The sequence below is a fragment of the Anabrus simplex genome, chromosome 1 (assembly GCF_040414725.1).
Source record: "Anabrus simplex isolate iqAnaSimp1 chromosome 1, ASM4041472v1, whole genome shotgun sequence".
Lineage (NCBI taxonomy): Eukaryota > Metazoa > Arthropoda > Insecta > Orthoptera > Tettigoniidae > Anabrus > Anabrus simplex.
The window spans coordinates 288,389,870-288,413,121 of NC_090265.1; the positions used below are offsets into that span (position 1 = coordinate 288,389,870).

At 40.6% G+C, this 23,252-nt stretch overlaps 1 protein-coding gene across 1 annotated transcript in view; it reads right to left on the reverse strand.

The window, feature by feature from the left end:
* Window positions 1-23,252, reverse strand: part of Ddrgk1 (DDRGK domain containing 1) — a 157,991-nt gene that overhangs the window by 45,708 nt on the left and 89,031 nt on the right. The window contains exon 3 of the mRNA XM_067142387.2: window positions 7,469-7,608. Coding sequence (XP_066998488.1) covers window positions 7,469-7,608 — 140 coding nt within the window. The remainder of the gene's footprint in view (window positions 1-7,468; window positions 7,609-23,252) is intronic.

Consider the following 23,252-nt stretch of genomic DNA (forward strand, 5'->3'; position numbering starts at 1 on the left):
GGACATTGAAAAAGTAGATGATTAATGGTAGCAATCGACGTTCGACACTGACAGAGGTTAGACGCGACCAACTTCATCCGAAATAATTGATCCGGCGTGCACATGTGGTTAAGCCGCAAACGGACAAGATTCGTAATATGACGTCGAGTGTAAGGATGTTTTGTAAACCACGGAGAACGTGGGACATTCGGGAGAATGGTGAATAAATTCCGTCCTGTTCGACACGCGGGGTTACTCCACTCAGTCTGCCAAATCTGTCTTAGAGTCTCGCAACAACCGCTCCAAAATTCCATGTAGGGCAACATCAAATAAAACGCCACACCCTGACCATGCGCAGCAGCCTGGGCTAAGCGATCAGCCTGTTCATTACCAGTGATATGGGAATGACCCGGAACCCAGAGAAATTTAATCTGTTTACCTCGTTGATGAAGATCGAAACAAATTTTTCTGAGATTCTGAATGTACCAATGAGAGCGGTAATTGGGATTGTGTAAAGCCTGAAGTACACTCAAGGAATCAGAAGCAATAGTGGCAGTTTCGAGGCGGGAGTACTTAACGTATAAGAGGGCTTGACGGATGGCGAAAGCTTCAGCCGTAAAGATAGAAGTCTCCAACGGGAGGGAGAATTGTTTACCTAGGACAAGATCTGGGGAGAAAAAGGCCGCCCCCACACCTGGGGGGTTACAAATTTTGGACCCATCCGTATAGAAGACTGGTGCTAATGTGTGAACATCCTGTGCCAAAATGTGATGGACATATTTCCGAGCACCTTGTGTCCGGGCCGGGCCAAAAGATGGGACCTCCCCGGACATGGGGAGTATCATGTCAGGGACATAGTAGTTTGCCTGAAAGGGAAAGATGTAGTTAGCTGTGGACGGGTTACGCAGAATAGAGTTGCGAAGATAGCTAAATTTCCAATAAGCCCAAGCCAGCGCGGGGAATCTGTGTAACGGAGTACCCATATCGTGATAATAGCGAACGAGTAAAGATAATTTAGGAATGAGAGGGTGAGAGTTTAGAGATAAAGTCCGTAGAAGAAACTTAGTTGCTAGCAATTTTCGCCGCAGATTTAAGGGGAATTCCGCAGCTTCAACCAGGGTGGCATTGTTGGGGGAAGATGGTAGAGCCCCAAGACAAAGTTTAACAAACTGTACTTGCAGTGAATCCAAGTGATTAAGTTTGGTCTTGGCCGCCGTGTCGATAAACCCCGAGCCATAATCCAAAGACGATCGAAGAATGTTACGATATAACAGAAGCATCGTACTAGGATCGGATCCCCAAGATCTATGTCGTAGGGCAACAAAGAGTGATTTTTTTGGAAAGGACTTATCCACCAGGTATTTGATGTGAGAGTGCCATAGTAATTTCCGGTCAAGGTAAATACCAAGATATTTAGTAGACGGGACTATCGGGATCGAAAACCCTTGGAAGCGAATAGGCGGGTGATCTGTACGCCGAGCCCAAGAGAAAATCATCGCACGACATTTGGCAAAAGATACCTCTAAGTTATGATCATGGAGCCACTTTCCAAAATCCAGTAACGTCAGATGTAATGACTTATAAACCTCGTCAAGTTGTGGAAGACTGAGATATAACACGAGATCGTCCGCAAATTGGATCATACGTGCTCTGCGTGTAATAATGTTCTCGAGGGACATCGAATAAATTGAGAAGAGAATAGGACTGAGGATATCCCCCTGAGGGAGCCCCGTAGAGGTCAGACGTGCTGAGATTTGTGGGAAGTGTTTGAGTTGAAGTGATCTGTGCCTTAGCATATTCAAAAGGAGATTAATAAAGAGCGGCGGAAACTTATAATTTAGCAATTTTTGGAGTAAAATTTTTAGGTCAACATGATCATATGCTCCCCGTAAGTCAAAGAAAATTGCCAACAACGGTTCCTTCCGACAGCGTGCTAAACTGATATCTGTAACCAAAAGATGAATGGCATCAGAGGCAGAACGACCCGGGAGGAAGGCAAATTGATATTTTGGTAACAGGTTATAAAAATCGAGAGACCATTTGAGGCGTTCCAGAAGAATTTTTTGGAAAAGTTTCCTAAGGCATTGGCCCAGGTAGATACCCCGGTAACTATCAGTGAGGAGAGGATTTTTACCTGGTTTCAACAGGGGTACGAGATAAAAATCATTCCATGTGGAAGGGGTTCGAGCCGTCTCAAGGCAATGATTGAAAATGTGAAGTAAATGTTGCCTAGCTAGAAGGGGGAGTTGCTTTAATACGGAATACGAAATCTCATCCCGTCCAGGTGTCGAATTGTTGGAAGTATTGATAACCAGATTTAATTCGTCTATGTCAATTGGGCTCATGAGCGACGAAAAAGTATTGGAACTAGGAGGGATAACGAAACCATACTGAGGGTCAACCGAATCCGGCGTGAGGTGATGAAAAAAGTTAATCAAAGCATCCATATTGAAATGTATAGTAGACGGTGGATTAAGGAGGCGGTTCGATAGACCAGCGATTGCTCTCCATATATGTTTGGACGGTGTCTGCCTATTTAACGAGGCAATGAATGTTTTCCAAGCTCGGCGGCGTTTATCATTAAAAACCTTTTTCGATTGTGCTACTATGACTTTATAATGTAAATAAGATTGGAACGTACCCAAACGTCGAAAAGAGCGCAATGCTGCTTTCCGGCGTGATATTAAGGCGGTGCATTCCGCGTCCCACCAGCGGGCATAAACGATAGATTTAGGTGGGAAATATGGTTGTAGTGGATGGTAGAGATCGAGATATTCAGTGATAATAGCTGTGAAGGAACTGTAGGACACCGGTTGACCTCCTAAGGCTGCAAACTTGTGGGCTAAAAAATGTTGAAACTGAGAAGAATTGAAGTTGCGCATTCGTCTGCTTACTTTAACCTGGGGTTGAGCCGCGGGGAGACCGTCAGCCAACCCAATAAAGATAGGGAAATGGTCACTGGAATGGGTGTCCTTGACGACCTCCCATTCCACACGGTGCGCCAGATTACTCGAACAGATAGTTAAGTCCACAGCACTTTTATTTGTAGAAGGGGGCGTAACGCGAGTAGGTGACCCATCATTCAAAATCCGTAAATGATGTGATGCCGCTAATTTAGCTATTTTATTGCCCTTAGGGCACGAAACGTCACATCCCCAACTCCGATGGTGCCCGTTTAAATCGCCCCCCAGAAGAAAGGGGTGCGGCAGGTGTGAGAAAAAAGTCGCCCAATCAGCATAAGTGCCTTGAATTCTCGGGGGGCAATAGATGGAAATAAAATGGATGTTGTTGATCACAATGGCGACCGCCTGTGTACCAGGTATTTTATACGTTAATGATACCGACGAGTATGATAGGCTGTTATGGACCAAAATACACGCCCCGTCAAAACCATAATTGTCATGACGAATAACAGTATAATGGGGTATATGAAAATGTGTGGCCGGAGCCAACCAAGTTTCACTAAGGAAAATGATATGAGGTTTGTAAGAATCAATAAGCAAGAATACTTCATGTCTCTTGTGAACTACGCTCCGTGCATTCCACTGAAGAATGATCATGTAACGATATAAATGATACTAATGAATGGAGTAGTGACTGAACTTCCTCTTGCATGGTGAGGAGCATTTTAGACCATTTAGCATCGTTTTCAGCCGCCCGGGCATAGGCAGAGAGTTTGTTTGAAATAGCTGTAATGGTAGCCGATACCGGGTTCGAGGCCCGGGAACTGTCTTGCTTTGAGTATACAGTAGAATCTACATGCCTGGAAGTGGCCGGGAGGTTCGTCCCCGATATGGAAGGTATAGGATGTATAGCAGTGGTGACAGAGGGAGGCTGTTTGAGAAGAGCACGATATCCCTTGACATCGTAACCTGGCGAACGATCCGGACTAGGTGAAGGCGATGAAACAATCGCCGTAAATTTTCGCTTTCTCGGCGGCTGGGGTTGAGGAAACGACGAAGTGCTCGGAAGCGGAGGAAAGTTGTGCAAGGTCAAAAGGGGGTTGAATCTATTGGCTGTCGGAGTAAAAAAGGACTCTGAGGATAACTGAGGGACGGCCAACGCCTGCTGTTTTTTCAGTTCCTGTTGCCGTTTTTGTTCTGGGCATTGAAGTGAACCTACGGAATGTTCTCCGGAACAATTGAGACAACGGCGGGTAGAATTCTTACATTCTGTAGTTTCATGTTCATGTGCGCAATTAGCGCAACGAGGGTGTTGAGCCCTACAGTTTTTTCTGGTGTGGCCGTATCGTTGGCATCGCCGGCAAATCGTCGGCTGGAAAACAAATGGTTCGACCTGGGTACGAACTCGGTAGACGGAAATGAAAGCAGGGAGAGTCTGGCTGCGAAACGTGAGTCTAATGGTACCAGTGGGAATGTAACTGACGCGGCCATCCTGAAAGGAGCGTCGGTTCATTCTCTGTGCTTCGACTAATGGGGCAGTTGAGTCAGCAACCTTACAAAGTTCCTCGACCGATAAATCTTTATCAACCCCTCGAATAACGCCTATCTTATAGATTGACGCAGATGGAATAAAGGCTTTCAGGTTTTTTTCCTTTAAAATAGGGTTGGTGAGAAAATCGTTAGCTTTTGTTCGTGAATTAAACTCAATTTGGATCCTATGGCGACCTCGCCGAGCAATTTGAGTAACACCCTCAAATTTACGATCATAAAAAATTTTTCCCAAAGCCATGGGATGGATGCTGCCCAATTTCTTACCGTCAGCAAGGGCCTCCACAAATACTACGAAGGGTCCCGTATGAGTCTCATCATATGTCTGTGTGTCAGGTTTCAGAGAATACACATCAACTTTAGGAGAGGGAGCACGGTTACTATCAGGTGGGGGTGGGTCATGTAACACGAGGGTGTTATCCACAGAGAACTCCTGACTATCTACCTCAATTGACTCCTCCTCCATACGCTGTCCCCCACTCGACTCCGCCATGAGGTTCGGAGGGAGTTGAGAAATTAATACATATAGTTACTCACAAGACTCCCACACCGCTCCCAAGGAAGCGAAGAAACTTGAACACCTTACAAACACCAAACCTACTCGCACACTATACCGATTAATACGCTAGCACCGATAGTCACGTCCACTCGCCACCGGGAACCAGCGCGAACTGAGTGTAGGACCTTGTTTAGACGGTTGAAGTCAGTTGGAGGTGTTGCAACAAGTGGCTTGAAAACACGGGGTACGGCAGGTTGTATCGGTTGAAGAATTGGGGTGAATCAATGTGGACATACATGAGTGGACGGTCTATGTCACATCATATACTCGATAGCCAATGCGAGGGCTTTGTTTTGAGCGAGGTTTGTGTTGACAGAGTGACGCGGGAAGAAGTGCCGGTGTGAGCGTTGCTACCAATAACTTTTCAGGACGCGATTACCACGCGTAGCAAGGATATATAAGTGGGTAAACGTGTGCGGCGAGGCATTCTGATTCTGATTCTCATTGTGTTTCTGACTCTGATGCTGATACTGTGTGTTTCTCATTTGTACTGGTCTGCGGGAGCGACGTATTTGCGCAGTTTGCTATACGATCTGCTATTGTTTGGAGTATCTGTTACGGAGTGAACATGGTATAATCTCAACGACTTACCGGCTTTGCAGTGGACTTTCTGTAAAAGAAAGTGTTTGTTTGGAACTTGTAACCCGAGTATGCAGCTTCAGTTGGTGGAGAATTTTGCTGTTTGCTTGCCTCCGGACATGTAACGCTGTCTGCCCAGCCAGCAATTGTGAAGAAATTCAAGACGACGAAGAAGTGTAAATAGGTTAGGGATGCTGTTAGTAAAGAAGGTTGCATCCATATGTAGAGAAATAGTCGTCGTACTTTTCTCTACCAGATTAGGATTCACGGTAACAGCGGAGTGCAGTGGGGCTCTTACCTGGAGGTATGTTAAAAGTATAATGATGTTCGATTTGTAGAGATGATTTTGTTGTATAGTATTGTGTATATTAGCTCTATGTAAACAGCAAGCACTAAGTGGGTTGCATAAGTGTTTATTTTTGTTGGTGTTTGTCACATATTAGTTCTTATTCTGGGAGTAAAATCATAGAATCAAACTTTAAGTGAGTCTTTTGTCAGTGGAGTGAGGCTGAACCTGGCATGTTACCCAAATTTAATTTCAGGGGTTATATAGCAACAGGTAAGGTTACAAAGCAAGTCTGGAGCCTCGTCAGCCTGATGACCGTCGCCTTGGGAGAGGGAGTGGCTCGTTGCTCTACATAATTAAATATTCCTGCAAGTGTTTTGCAGGTGGCGCCCATTATCCTTGTTATTTACACTTATTTGAGTCAACGTTTATCTGTTCAGGAATTTCAGTAGTTTGAAGGGGAGTTACAGCACTCTGCCGGAAAATGAAATTTATAAATAATAATACTCTGCCATATCTCGAGGTGTATCCTAATATTACTTAATTGCAGTATTTAGCCTCAAAATTAAGCGCTCGTTTAGTCAGCCTTAATTATTAACAAGTTAACAACCGTTATCGGGTACGTTATTTACGCATTGATGTTGAAAAATTTGTTCTCTTTCATTTCGAATTTTCTTTACGGACCAGCTGTCGATGGATATTACTAATCGACTCCGACATCGCCTTCGAATGTCGACCAGAGAAGTCGCTAGTGCACATAACTAGGAAACGATGCCGAAGGTAATCGATCGCATGCAGTATCATCGCTGGGGTGCATAAATATCAGTAACGGAAAAAATTGTGCGCGCTTAATCGCTCGTAATAACGGATGCGCCAGTGATAGGGTTCTCGCTGTAACTGAAGGACGATACACAGTTTAATATAGGAATTTCGAAGGGACAGAAAAAAGTCGTCGCTATAACGGAGTTCTCGTTATATGTCGTACTCGCTATATCGGACTTCTACTGTATTTTTATTAGCCCCCGTGCACATGTTTTCATATTTATTGTTTAGTGTTTTTCACACCTTTCAGTGCATTTGTTACTTTACATGCCCCAGCAGAAATGGTTTTCATAATTCGTCTCTCGTGCTTTTCACATCTTTTAATACTCTTCTCATCTTTAGAAATGCTAGATATAGTTTTCACTGAACATGCGGATACACGACGTAAAATGCCCTCATGTCGGAAAAAATCTTATCTAGTGTTTCCGTATCCCTGTTAGAATTTTTATTTGCATATTCAGTAGTACGTTTTCTCGCTTAAAACGTTCTGTTTTGTTGTCCCTTGCAGAAACGTCTTAACGAGGTTCTACTGTACTCAGTACTGTGTAGTCTACATACTTTGTTCTTGTGGCAGCCTCCTCATGGGGGAAGTTGTATTAATCATAATCAATTAATAAAATGCATTTGTGTAACATTTCCCCCCTTTTCCAGATAATTTTTACATACATAAGTTGTTTCACTTTCCTCCTTTTGCACCAGTATTCTCTGAATATCTTGAAAAGTGTAAAAGGTAAGGTATGAATTATTTTTAATTTAGAAAGAATATGAATTAGAAGATTCCATTTCAGTTACCTCCCTATGGGCCTTCTTCTCAGCTTTAGCTTCCAGTTTAGCTCTTTTCTTGGCACCAAGCTTTTCAGAAAATTCAATACCTTTGGGCTCATTTTCATCGTCGTCATCATCAGCATCATCAGATTCATTATAGTGTTGGGCTGAAATACAAAGAGAAATTCAACTAAAAGCTCATTTCTATCAAATTGTAAAATATCTGCACTTAAAGCAAGAACCAATATTATAAATATTTCAAACACAGAAATAACAGTATTAGTATCAGTTAAGTCAACCTTATTTCTTTCCTGTGTTCATGTGATTCTGTAAATGGATTAAACAAAGGAGGAAAGATGAGGAAGTCCCTAACAATATGGTTAAATGCCCCGTAAAATGACTGTACTTCCTGTGCTCTTTGTTACCTGCAAAAGCAGTATCGTTGTATTACGAGGAATAGCAGCTTGTTCTGTGCATCAAGAGTGATGCTACACTTGTGTTCATAACTGAATGCTGTGTGCTCTTTGCGAAAAGTGAAATAGAGTACTCGCATAAACACAATATTTGCATCAAATTCTGCTTCAAGCTATGAAAAAAAAGCATCTGAGTGTCAAAGAATGCTGAAGATGGCTTTTAAGGAGCAGGCTATGGTACATTCCCATATACTTGAGTCATTTTCTCACTCCAAAGGGGGAAGAACATCAACAGATGATGTATACCCACAACATTCAGTGTTTTTCAATGCCAGAAATAATTGTAAAAGTGTGTCAGACTATCCAAGAAGATAGTTGTCGAAACAATGATGAAGGCAGTGCAGTAGTAAAATCAGTCATAGAATGTAACACAAAATGTGAACAGAAGAATTTCACATGCAACATGTTTCACCAAAGTTGGCATTCAGACTCCTGAGTGATGACCAAAAGCAACAAAAACTCAACGTTTACTTGAACCTCAAAGAAAAGGCTGCTAATGACCCCACCTTTCTTTCCAATGTCATTACGGGCGATGAATTCTGATTTTATGCCTACGACCAAGAAACCAAACAATAATCCTGCCAATGGAACAGTCTGGTGTCACCTTGCCCCAAGAAAACGAGGCAAGTTAAAAGCAACACCAAGTGCATGTTGATTTGCATTTTTGATCAGAAATGAATTGTTCACAAAAAGTTTGTTCAACTTGGTCAAACAGTTTATGCTGCTCTCTATGATGAAGTTTTGAAACGTCTACGGAAGGATTGAGAAGGAAGTAACCTGATCAGTGGCAAATTAAAACATGCCGTATTCACCATAACAATGCACCTTCTAATACTCTTCTCTAGATTCAATGATTTTTGGCTAAAACATCATGATGCCACAACTAGCCATTACAAAGATTACAAAAAGAAGAACGCAATGTCCACCTATTCAATACATACACAATTACTGTAATAATCTCTTAGATTGTTTTCATCAGACTTTGGTACATGTTTCTGCTTTAAGCCACAATCAGCCATAAAGAATTTTTACAATTGGTTAAGATATACAGCAGAAAGGATATTTAACCTATATTATACCTACATATTAAAATTATTCAGTTCTAATAAGATGTCTTGAACTATGAAATAATGTGAATGAATGAGAACTACACCACTAAAAGAATGTTATGTAATGATGCTGACAATATTTTAAAAATCTTTCTTATTCATCATCATTGTACAGTTCCACTTTTCCAGGTACTGTTAATGAGCCTCTTCCACTTCTTCCTGCCCATATACAACTTGTCATGGAGTCCATCCTCTGGTAACTAGATCAACCTTGATCATGTCCATCCATCAGGTTTAAGGTCTTCTTCCCCTCCACCTGTCTTTCCAAATTTATTCTGGCTGTTCTTGTAGGCTCCATCCTCATCACATGCCCGTACCACCGTAGTCTGGATGTGCCGATTTGGTCTAATAGGGATGTCTTTATTCTGGCTTCTTTCCTCACCTCTTCATTTCTTAAATTGTCCATCTTAGTCGTCTGGATGGTGGATCTAAGAAATTTCATCTCTGATGCTTGCAGTCTTAATGAATCTCTTTTTGTGAGGGTACACGCTTCAATACCATGGTATGAAATAGCTTTTAAACATCATCAGTTTGACCGGTTTTGGAATCGTGTCATCCCATAAAAGTGTTCTTACTTGTTGGTAGAATTCGGATCCCTTTTGCACTATGTTTGTAATTTCCTTTTGGACCAAATTATCACTGGAGATTACACTTACAAGGAAAGGAAAACTATCCACACACTCTAGCTGGTGGTCTCCTAGTTTTACACTTGCTGGACGCCCTTCTCTGTTGATTGCCATCACCACTGCCTTGGTCTTGCTGATGTTGAGGTTATATTCCTGGAACTGGGATTTTCATATGCTGAGTCTGGTCTGTACTTCCTCTTCTGTTTTACCCCAAATCATGATATCATCAGCAAAGGCTACTGCATTCAGTTCACCTAACTTTTCCTTGATGTTCTTCATTGTATTGTCCATAACAGTGATGAACAGTAGTGGGGACAGTGCACTTCCTTGCTGAACTCCACTCTTGGTCTCAAACCATGATGATCGACCTTCCCCAATTTGTACACAGCTAGTACAGTTTTTGTACATCTGAATTTTCCTTACTAGTCCTTCAGGCACATTGCTATCTCTTAATAACACTATCATAGGCCTTTTCTATATTCAGAAATACAATGAGCAGGTTCTTGCCTTTCTCCCAATACTTTGCCATCAGTATGCAAGTGCTCAACATTAGATCCATTGTTGATCTGTTACTTCTGAATCCATATTACTCCTCTAACTGTGGTTCAACGATGGTTCTCAATCTCCTTTCTATGATCTTCCCTAGAATTTTTAGCCCATGAGACAGCAGGGTTATTCCTCTATAGTTGATGGGTTTCCTTCTGCTGCCTTTCTTAAACAGGGGAATTCCCAATCTGCAGGTATTTTGTTGTCTGCTCATACAGCATTTAGTACTCTGTGCAGCCATTGTATAGCCTGGATGCCTGCTACCTTTATCATGTCCGCATTCACTTCATTTCATTTGAGCATATTATTTAAGGCCGTCTCAGTTTCTGTCCAGGTGATGGGAGGTTCTTCATTGTAGGCTTGGATTTCCAGTTCTATATTTTGTTCTTGAAGTGGTCTATTTTTTATTATTATTATTTTTTTGCTAGTTGCTTTACGTCGCACTGACACAGATAGGTCGTATGGTGACGATGGGACAGGAAAGGGCTAGGAGTGGGAAGGAAGCGGCCGTGGACTTAATGAAGGTACAGCCCCAGCATTTGCCTGGTGTGAAAATGGGAAACCATGGAAAACCATCTTCAGGGCTGCCGACAGTGGGATTCGAACCTACTATCTCCCGAATACTGGACGCACTTAAGCGACTGCAGCTATCGAGCTCGGTGAACTGGTCTATTTAGTAGGTGGTCGAAATTGTTCTTCAGGGCTTCTCTCATGTCACTTTCTGTCCTAACCAGATTTCCATTTTCATCTTCAAGTGCCTTTATGGTATTTTTGGTTTTCTTTTACCTCTGATAACACTATACAGTAGTTTCTTATTGCCTCTGCTGTCTTCCTCCAGTTTCTGAGTGAATATATTCCATGCCTTGGTCTTTTCTTCTGTAACTGTTCTTTTAACGTCCACTTTCTTGTTTCGGTATAATTGTTTGAGGTTTCTGATCTTTGCCTCGTCTCTAGTAAGATCCGGTTTATTTTTCTCCCAATCCCTTTCTTTCTGCAAGATATTTCTTTCCCTGACTGCTACTCTCACTCTTTCGTTCCACCAAGGTGCTTCCTTCTCCCTTATTTTCATACTTGTCTTTCCATAAACTTCAGTAGCTTCCTTAACCAATGTGTCCCTTGGTCTGGTCCATTCTGCCTCTCCATTTTTCCTGTCATCTCTTGGTAACAGGGTTTTTATCCGGTTCTGATACTCAGTCTTCTTATCTGTTTTCTGGAGTTTCCATACTTGGATTTTTGGCATTTTCCTGTTCTGTACTTTTGGCACAAAGAAGTTTCTAAGGTCTGCTGCTAATAGACAGTGGTCACTGTCAAGGCTCTCGCTGGGTATTACTCTGACATCTGTTACCATTCTGCTCCTTTCTTCATCTGAGATGACATAATCAATTACAGTCTTGTGTAGTCCATCCCAACTGTATCGTGTTATCTTATGGCTCTGTCTCTTCTTGAACCAACTATTTTTCACCACCAACCCATTCCTCTTACAGAAGTCAAGGAGATCTTCATCTTTCTTATTGAAGTCCTTTAACTTCACTGACTGTAGAATATTCATTGAAGAATGTATTAACAGTGTTACGCTATGGGATAATAATGCGTGTTCTATTTTTGGTGAACATAATACGGAACTGGAATAATGGATGTGATTGTTTGTTCCATGCTTTTTGTTTATTTGAGAAGAATCTGAGAATAAAAACGAAAAGAGTATAAAGAGGAGGATTCTCTCCAATCTACACTGGCAGAAAAAATATCCTAACACCATGAAATAAGGAATGCAGAATACGGAAAAGTTGGCAATATATTTGTCGAGGTAACATATTTAACTGATTAAAGGTACAAGACTACAGGTTAATATCCGCACGAGAAAAGCCATCACAAATGTGCCATGGTGGTCTATTAATAACCAGCGTAATCTCCTGACCATTGAATGCAGGCATGCAAACATGCATGCATTGTGCCATACAGGTGCCAGATGTCAGCTTGTGGGATGGAGTTCCATGCCTGTTGCACTTGGTCAGTCAATACAGGGACGCTTAATGCCGGTTGTGGATGATGCTGCAGTTGTCATCCAATGATGTCCCATACATGCTCAATTGAGGACAGATTGGGGGAACGAGCAGGCCAAGGCAACATGTTGACACTCTGTAGAGCACGTTGGGCTACAACAGCAGCATGAGGGCGTGCATTATCCTGTTGGAAAACAACCCCGGGAATGCTGTTCATAAATGACAGCAGAACAGGTCGAATCACCAGACAAACATACACATCTGCAGTCAGGGTGCGTGGGATAACCACAAGAGTGCTCCTGCTGTCATAGGAAATTGATCCCCACACCAGAACTCCCGGTGTAGGTCCAGTGTGTCGACGCCGCAGACAGGTGGAATGCAGTTAAAATTGAAATAATTGATAAAGAGATTCAACCTATTCAATACAAAAGAATAAGAAATGTAGTGAATTACATTCCCATTTAATAATAGGTAGAAATGGTACCGGTTTTGACCCTAGTCCAGGTCATCATCAGCCGATTAAGACGATAAACAATGCATAGGATCAGTAGAAGAGGCGATATAAAAATGAAATGGGGGTAGACACTGTAAAACCTAAAAGTAAAATGCAAATCACTCAGACGAAAACAGTGTGCAATTCTCTGAGCGGCAGCAAGGCACATGCAGCACTAAGCAAAGTCCCACAATGTTTACGAATAGCGGAGAACGGTTAAATGAGCCAGTTTTTAGAGTACTGTCAGGCATAAAGTCACATCACAATCGAACACGTACGAAGATCCATAATCGTGCAGGAGTTGAAGACGAGTAGATCCATTGAAGCAACTTGCCAGTTCCCGGTGATCAGTGCGACACATTCAATATCAGGCACTGTGGTGTAGAGTAGCTTGACGATCCAGTCATTTTCTTCGGTTGCGGGAAAGTAAGTATATAGATAAATATAATACAATTCAATATAATTGAATATGTAATTGTGCTCCTATAGAATTCTTAGAACAGTTGACGTGAAAAAACAATTGTGAAGATAAAAAAATACAGTAAAAATGCAATACCGGAAACAAATGAAAACGTATATGCACAGTGCGCAATTTTTTAAAACGTAAAAAAATTCAGGTCTTGATTGAAGTAGTTGAAATCGGCACAAGGCAGGAGTTGAGTGTGAATGAGGAAAACCGAAATGAAGGTGGACTTTTTTTTTAAGAAAAGATAGAATAAATTAATAGAGGAAGAGGAATAGTGGAATAAGAGAAGAATGAAAGAAATTGAAGTTAAATGATGTTGAGGAAGGATAAGATAGGAAGATCAAGGAAGGGTAGTTTAGGGTGGGTTAGGAGGGTGGGTTATTGGAGGTAGAAAATGTGTGTAGGAACTTTGTAAGGCATGGAAAATAGAATTGGGGTTTTGAAATTTAGAATTTTTGAGAAGAAAAATTAGGAAGTCGAAAAGGATATTGGGTTTTTCAGAAATGTCGTTTAAACTGAAATTAGGGTTGAAGTATTGATCGAGGTGAATAAAGCAATTTTCAGTAGTGTTTAAGAGGGGGCCTTTGTTTATGATTTTAAGTATTTTCATGTCTTTTTCAATATTGGTGAAATTATGCTTGGAGTCTTGTATGTGTTGACCTATGGCAGAGAATCTATTGTATTTAATGGCGTTGATATGTTCGACGTATCTGATATTGAAGTTGAAGCCAGTTTGTCCGATGTAGGAGGAGTTGCAGTTGTTACATTGGAATCTGTACACTCCAGATTTAGAAAAAGCATTAGATTTATTTAGTGATTTAGAGTTGTGTAAAATATCCAAATTTCTATTGTTGGTTCTAAAAGAAATTTTCATGTTGTGTTTTTTAAAAATATTAGTTATTTTATAAGCATCTTGAGTGAAAGTGAAAAATGCAGTTGGTTTTGTTATGTCTTTAGATAATGTGGTTTTAGGACGGTGTCTGAATTTGTTGATGATGCGGTTTATGAAGGAGTTGTTAAAGCCATTGAATTTAGCGATGTTACGGATGGTGTTCAATTCATTATTTAAATCTTTTTTAGGCATAGGGGTGTTGAAGGCACGAAAAATTAAGCTGTTATAAGTAGCACGTTTATGTGCTTGAGGGTGCAAAGAATCATGTCGTATTGTCGTTGCTGTTTGGATTGGTTTTCTGAATATTTTGTAAGATAAAAAAGAAGGATGTCTAGTGATAGTTAAGTCTAGAAAGTTAAGAGTTTGGTTGTGTTCTGATTCGAGGGTGAATTTAATGTTAGAGTCTAAGTTGTTCAGATGAATAAGTGTAGAGGCTGCTTTGGGTGATTCTTCATTTAAAATTACCAAAGTGTCGTCGACAAATCTGGCCCAAAAGAGGATGTTGGAGAAATTATTATTATTATTATTATTATTATTATTATCATCATTATTATTGTTTTTTGTGTTTTCTAAGAAGTCAAGGTAAATTTCAGCAAGAATGCCTGAAGCTGGTGAGTCCATGGCCAAGCCATCTTGTTGATAAATGGTGTTATCAAAGGTAAAATAATTATTATTGAGAACCAATTTTAAAATAGACATGAAGTCTTGAATTTCAAGTTTACTTAGGTTACTGAATTTGTTTAGGTTGTTGTTTATTATGGGGAATAATTTTGAAATTGGAATACTAGGGTACATGTTTACAATGTCAAAAGAATGGAGAGAAAAATTTGGTTGGATATTAAAGTTCTTTAATTTGTTGATTAGATCAGAAGTGTTTTTGAGATTTGTTAGATAAAAATCGATAGTTTTTTAGTAAAAATGTTTGGATGAATTTAGAAGTATTGTATAGGGGACTGGGTCTGTAATTGATTATTGGATGGATGGGAATGTTAGTTTTGTGAATTTTTGGGAGGGCTTTGGCAGTGGGTAGACCTGGGTTCATGTTTATTAATTTAGTTTTTTCTTGATCTGTGAGGAGAAAGGAAGTGTTTTTTAAAGTTTGTTTGAGTAGGCATTGGATTTTTGTGGTTGGGTCTTTTTTTACTATAGAAAAAGAAGTCACTGAAAAATTTTTTTGGTTTTATCTAAGTAGTCAGTTTTTTCCATTATGACAGCAGTGTTACCTTTATCAGATTTGGTGATGATAAGATTATTGTCGTTGATTTTCTTTTTAAGGTCCAAAATGAGTTTATTATTCTTCTTCTTTGTCGTTTAGGCCTACTGAGGACCACGGGGCTCGTATCTACTCTTGGGTAAAGTTGTTGCTTTCTTCTTCTTCCAATACTCCTTCATTTGCTGACTATGAGCCAGCTTTCTCTCCTCGGTCCACTTAGTTCCTGTAGTCTTCTTACTTGTAAGGGACGTTGGGAAAACTCCGTGTCGGATGGCTTGACGGAACAGTAGTCGGTCATGAGTTTGTCCCGGTGGGATATCTAGTTGTTCCATATCTGACTTAACTGACGTGATCCATTTGTTCTTAGAAGCCTTGCCTCTTCCTGTTACTGTGAATATCCTGTTGGTGAGTCTTTCGGAATCCAGACGGGCCAAGTGTCCATAAAAGGTCAGGCGCCTTTTCCTTATAGAAGTGACGATGTCCTCCTGGTGTTCATACAGTTCAGCATTATGGCGGATTCTGTAAGTGCCTCCTTCCTCTCTGATTGGTCCTAATATCCTCCTCAGGATCTTCCTCTCTTTTAACTCCAGCTTTCTGAGTGGGCCCTTCCTAGCCATTACAAGGCACTCAGAAGCATACAGAACAGATGGTTTGACTACCGAGTTGTAGTGTCTGAGCTTGAGGTTCTTGGAGAGGCACTTAGATGAATAGATACTACGACACGAGTGATAAGCCCTTTCAAACTTAGTACATCTGGCATCTATGGCTGGGTTCTCGCTCTGATTCGCAGAGATCCATTCTCCCAAGTACTTAACCGCAGGTACTTTTCGTATGGTAGCGTCTATGAGAGGAATTGTAGAAGAGACCTCCTTGATATTGGTCATAAATTCAGTCTTCTGGATGCTGATTCCACTATTCCTCTTCCTCTATTAATTTATTCTATCTTTTCTTTTTAAAAAAAATCCACCTTCATTTTGGTTTTTCTCATTCACACTCAACTCCTGCCTTGCGCCATGCTGATTATTATTAATTGAATTATTATTATTATTATTATTATTATTATTATTATTATTATTATTATTATTATTATTAAGAGGAATGTTTTTGTCATTGTTAAGGAAGATTTTTTGAGTTTTCTTTTTTACTTCATATCTGATTTCATCTTGTTCATCTGTTGGCATTTTGTTAATGGCTATTTCAGATTCAATAATTAAATTAGTGGCTACATTGAAAGTGTTGAGGTTGGGCCAATTGTGCTTGAGGCCCTTCGAAAGAATTGAGTTTTCATCATCACTCAGAGTTGTTTTAGATAAATTTACAATGGGAGGATGGAATTGATCAACATCATTTAACTTCAATTTCTTTCATTCTTCTCTTATTCCACTATTCCTCTTCCTCTATTAATTTATTCTATCTTTTCTTTTAAAAAAAAATCCACCTTCATTCTGGTTTTTCTCATTCACACTCAACTCCTGCCTGGCGCCGATTTCAACTACTTCAATCAAAACCTGAATTTTTTAAGATTTAAAAAATTGCGCACTGTGCATATATGTTTTCATTTGTTTCCGGTATTGCGCTTTTTACTATATTTTTTTCTCTTCACAATTGTTTTTTCACGTCAACTGTTCTAAGAATTCTATAGGAGCACAATTACATATTCAATTATATCGAATTGTATTATATTTATCTATATACTGAAACGGGAATGCCCTACGAGCATTCACGTTTCATTCATTTATTAAGAGGAACTCGCCAACACCCGGCCAAAAGCATTTAAAACTTGCGCCGAGCGCACAGGCATTGTGGAAACTGCACGCAAGCTCGCGCTGTTCTAGAACACCGGCCAAGGTCAAGCGACATCACGTAGAAGGTTCTTTCGTGTTCCATAACATTGCAGCATGAACGAAATGTGATATCAATATTTCAATAACGTCACCTTGCAGGCAGGAATAATGAACGCTGCTAGCCGAAATTTCATGTCAATCGGTGTAAAGATGGCCAAGATATAAAATTTTCTTGGGGCCCACATGTGTAGCCACGCCCACCGACCTTCGACAATATAAGCGAATCGCCAGCCTGGGGTAAAGCAGAGTGTGCAGTGTGGGCAGTGTGCAGCTGCAGTGTGCCGTAGGCAGAGAGAGTGAGAGGAGTCAGCAGTAAGCCGTGAATTCAGTGTGTGTGTGCAAGTAAGCACGTCGCGATATAATTCGTCACTCGGTCCGGCTGTGTACTTGAGTTCAGAAACGTTAGTGTTGGAAGCCTTCGCCGTGGGCTTGAACTTTGTGCATGAACAAAAACGTAATTTCGTTTTAATCAGTCTGTACGACTGGGCGATTATATTTCGTTTGTGGACTATGAATGTTTCTAGCATAAACTGTGCCAACCTTGATTTCATTTAAAGACTGTGTTTCTAGCATAAACTGTGCCAACCTTGATTTCATTTAAAGACTGTGTGAAAACAGCGATAACATTTCTAATATAAAACTGTGCCAGCCTTCATTTCATTCAAAGACTGTGTCCATCCATTGAACTGTGTTCGTAATAAAACTGTGCCAGCCTTCATTTCATTTAAAGACTGTGTCTTTCCATTGAACTGTGTTCGTAATAGAACTGTGCCAGCCTTCATTTCATTTAAAGACTGTGTCCATCCATTTTTCGGAACTGTGTTCGTAATAAAACTGTGCCAACATTCCCTCTTAAAGAAAGTATTAACTTGTGGAATACAGTATCGTCATTTCTTTCCGAGGGACCATGCCAATTCCCATCATAACCTGTTCAGAATCACGTATGATCTTAAGTGCCAGTGATAATCTTCTGAAAATTACGACGTAACAGAACTTGGACTGTCGTTTATTTCAACAAGTGTGTGAATATTGTGCTCATGGTGTACAGTGCACAGACTGTACCCGGTGAATTTAATTTTCTTTGTGAAGTGCTTAATCACTGCACCTCGGAAGGTCCTAGATTGTTTTCGTTTGTTTATTATTCCATATACGATAATTCCTTCCATCTTATTCTCATGGAACTGTGACTCTGACTTTATCCTTGCTGCTAAAGTGTGTTCAACATCATTGACTGTGGGAACTATTTAGGTGTGCTTCGCCTTAGAGAGGTGTCACACCAGAGTCCCATGACGTCCGATGCGGAAGCTCCACATTTCCCCGTTCCTGCCTCAGGTTCGAGTTGCCATCAACACTAATACAGAGAAAACACCAACGATGGAAGACAACGCTGACGCCGACCGCAAGACAACGCTGACGCCGACCGCAGGACGACGTCCCCTCCACGCCTTCAAGGACAACCCCACGATTCAGCTGTAAAAGGTGACAGAATTCTTTGCATATCTATTGAATAAACTGAAGGATCCACTTAATCATAAAAAAAAATTTTCACTACCCTTCTCTCTCACTCTTTTAGCATGGGCCGTACACGCCTTGTCGTTTCTCATGCTCTCCGATAAACTGAAGTACGGGCGTTCCTGTTTCAATACTTACTTTCCGACGACCGAGGAAAATGACTGGATCGTCAAGCTATTCTCCATTTTAATTTGGCATTTGAAACCACAGTGCCTGATATTGAATGTGTCGCGCTGATCACCGGGAACTGGCAAGTTGCTTCAATGGAGCTACTCGTCTTCAACTCCTGCACGATTATGGATCTTCGTACGTGTTCGATTGTGATGTGACTTTATGCCTGACAGTACTCTAAAAACTGGCTCATTTAACCGTTCTCCGCTATTCGTAAACATTGTGGGACTTTGCCTAGTGCTGCGTGTGCCTTGCTGCTGCTCAGAGAATTGCGCACTGTTTTCTTTTGAGTAATTTGCATTTTACTTCTAGGTTTTACAGTGTCTACCCCCATTTCATTTTTATATCGCCTCTTCTACTGATCCTATGCATTGTTTATCGTCTTAATTGGCTGATGATGACCTGGACTAGGGTCGAAACCGGTACCATTTCTACCTATTATTAAATGGGAGTGTAATTCACTACATTTCTTATTCTTTTGTATTGAATAGGTTGAATCTCTTCATCAATTATTTCAATTTTAACTGTAATATTCTTCAATACGGAACAATGAAATTTTTAACTTTAAATAGGTGGAATGCAGGCGCTCACATGGCCTCCTCCTAACCAACACACGGCCATCACTGGCACCAAGGCAGAACCAGCTTTCATTGGAAAACACAACGAACCTCCATTCCATCCTCCAATGAGCTCTCGCTTGACACCAAAAGTCACAGATGGCCGTGATCTGGGGTAAGTAGAATGCACGCCGCAGGGCGTCTGGCTCGGAGCTGTCCTTCAAGTAACCGATTTTGAACAGTTTGTTGCGTCACCGTGGTGCCAACTGCCCCTCGAATTGCTGCTGCAGACGCAGTCCGCTGCGCCACAGCCATACACTGAATATGGCAGTCCTCCCTCTCGGTGGTGCCACGGGGACGTCCGGAGCCCGGTCTTCTTGCGAGCGTACCTTCTCGTGAATACAGCTGCCAGCACGCATGCCCACTGGAGACATTCCTATCAAGTCGTTCTGCAATAGCGTGGAAGGAAAATACACCTTCAAGTAGCCCCATTATACGGCTTCGTTCAACCACAGTGAGCTATTGATACCGGCCTCTTTGTCGTCGTAAAAGCATTCTTGAGCCACTCACAGTCAATCCGTCCAATCTCACAAGTAACTAACGCTCTCACACAGAACAGCCCATATTTAAACAAACCTGATGTGCAATGTCATGGGGCCGCTACTAGCGTCACACCAATGCAATTTGTGAGAAATTGGAATCAATGGGGCAGCTACTAACGCCACGCCAATGCGATTTGTGAGAAATTGGAATCAATGGGGCAGCTACTAACGCCACGCCAATGCGATTTGTGAGAAATTGGAATGAATGTCCTTTCAGATATATAAACATGCCTACCAAAGTTTGTTAATCTAGCACAACCCCTTCTTGGTGTCTGGACTTTTTTTTTTTTTCCTGCCAATATATTAAATGGAAAATGTACTTTACGGGATATATTATGGATTAAATTTCTACTCGGCTCATAGGTCAGTGAAGTGCTGTTTTTGTGGTATGATGTTATTCATGCTTGGCACAGCAGTGACCAAGGAAGAATTCCTCATTCATTCTCATGTTTTAATAGTTCAAGACATCTTATTAGAACTGAATAATTTTAATATGCTTTCTGTTTTATTTAGCTGATGATGGCTCAAAGAGCCAAAGAGAGTTGATTAAAATAATCTTAAGAGATTATTAATTGTATATGCATTGGGTACATGGACACTACATTATTCTTTTTATAATCGTTGTAGTCAATATGGAATCTGAAAAATTAATTTGATCACATGCAACAACTACCCTAGTCACCCAAATTGCACCCTGCGACTTCTCCCATTCCCAAAATAGAAGATGAAAGGATGCACAGAATAAGTGACCTGATGATTGGCAAATTAACACATGCCTTATTCACCATGACAACGCACATACTGCTCTCCTGACTAGACAGTTCTTGGCTATGAACAACATGACCCTCATGCCATAACCACCCTAATCACCCAAACTGCATCATGGCACTTCTTCCTATTCCTAGAATGCAGCTGAAGGAGTACACATTTCAGACAGTGGAGGAAATTCAAACCAAATCAGTCCGTTTTGAACAGCTGCAAGAAAATTACTTCCTAGAATGCTTCCAATTGTTACAGCACTGTGGAATCAATGAAAATGAAAACCTACAACCTGTTTTCCAGTCTTTGACCGGGTCAGGGATGAAATGAATGAACCATATATAGGCTATTATTACAATGGCGTTGCCACTCCCAAGGTGATTTATTAATGACTGATAGATGTTATGAAATGAGAATGGAGAGTGTTGCTGGAATGAAAGACGACAGGGAAAACCGGAGTACCCAGAGAAAAACTTGTCCCGCCTCCACTTTGTCCAGCACAAATCTCACATGGAGTGACCGGGATTTGAACCACGATATCCAGCGGTGAGAGGCCGACATGCTGCCGTCTGAGCCACAGAGGCTTCGCTGGAATCAATATCCAGCCTTAATAGGGTACTAATTTGAGGCTGATGAGGCCAATAATGTCTAAGGTAAACAATGAACTATTTATGAGATAAGTCACGGAATATATTGACTTGATCTCGCACAGGTTTTTTGAGGGATGGCAAAGAACTCGCCACTTTCCCATAATGAGTAATAGAGTCAGAGAAAGAGAGAACAACTTATCCCTAAACCTTTAAACACTATTTATTTAAATGTTGTCAAATATTTTCAAAATAGCATTCAAAATTCATTATGGAAGGACAACTCTTCAAAGCAAGCAAGCTTGTAGATTTTTAGTGATCACAGGGCTGACTGCAGAAACGATAACTAGTTTTAATCTACCTAAACAACATCTAAATTACATACGATGTTTCATTGCATAAACAATGTTCAGACAGTGTTTAGCAAGATGTCGTTTAATGTTTTGCTATTGATTTGAAAGTGGAAATAGAAGCATCTTCCATGCAATTCTTTGCGTGTCGCAACCGATGAAATTTGTTCGTGTTCATGCCAAACGTTAGACAGCTGTCATCTTCCTACACATTACACAAATATGGTTATAGTCCAAATACTTAGTAAACATCCTTCTGAGTGGCCAGCAGGATGTGGTCATGTAGGTAGGGTAGGAGGTCTGTTTAGTACATGCGTGTGAACACACTCTCTCTCTCTCTCTCTCTCTCTCTCTCTCTCTCTCTCTCTCTCTCTCTCTCTCTCTCAACTCACTTGCTGACATGTGTTCTGCCCTTGCCTACACATCTCGTAAGCAAAGCAACAAGTCAACTGATGTAGCCTATGCTCTTGTTACACCTAATAAACAACTCAAGGACCACAAGAGGACATTTTAACCAGTAAGGACGTGTGCTTTGTTTTGTGACATATGAGCCTGTACTGGGTAAATTATACCCAACCAGTTTATCGGCATAAAACACTGTGTATAAGTAGGTCTACTTACTCTAAAAAATGGGATAACAAAAATACCGTATCTACTAGTACATTCAAGACATACTTGTATGTCACTGGCAGGAAATTATATTAAACATAATGCGAAACATGTACAGTACTGCATGTCACCATGTGGGAACACAGAATCTTCATTTCCTCTGCTGGATCTTACTATCTTGTCTCTTATTAGTTACCAGCGTTTCTAGTCCGTATGTTACAACTGGTATGAAATACTGTTTATATAATGTTAATTTTGTTCTCTTGGGTACTTTGTCATCCCATAAAAGCTCTCTGACTTGATAAAATGTTGTACCTTCACTTAGTCTTATTAATTTCAGGGTTGATTTCATTAATAGCCTACTACCCAGATATGTAAACTGTTCTACATTCTCTAACCGTTCTCCGCCTATGTTCACTTGGCTACCCTTTTTCTCTTTTCCACTGTGCATGATTACATTTTTCTTTTTACTAATTACCATTCAAAATTCCTTCAGATTTTCATTCCAAATGTCCAGTCTCCTTTGTACATCCCTTTCCCCAAATCGCCACATCATCTGCAAATACCAAAGCATTCACTTCATCACTACTGATACTCTGTTTTACACGTTTTATGATATCATCCAACAATTTAATAAACAATAATGGTGACAGTGCACTTCCTTGCTTGAGACTATTTTTGTATAAAATGTTTCAGTCACCACTCCCCACTTGTACACTGCTTTTACTCTCACAATACAATATTTTTATCTTGTTAATTAATGACTTTGGTACATTCCTTTTCAGTAGGCATTCCCATACATGTTTTCTCTTAACTGTATCGTAAGCTTTTTCCAAATCCAAAAATACAAAGATGATTTCCTTGTTCCTTTCCAGGTATTTTTCCATTATCGTTTGCACTGTAAATATCAAGTCTATTGTTGATCTATTCAGTCTAAAGCCATATTGTTCTTCCCCTAACTGTGTTTCTATTATATCCCTCAATCTTTTGTCTATGACTTTC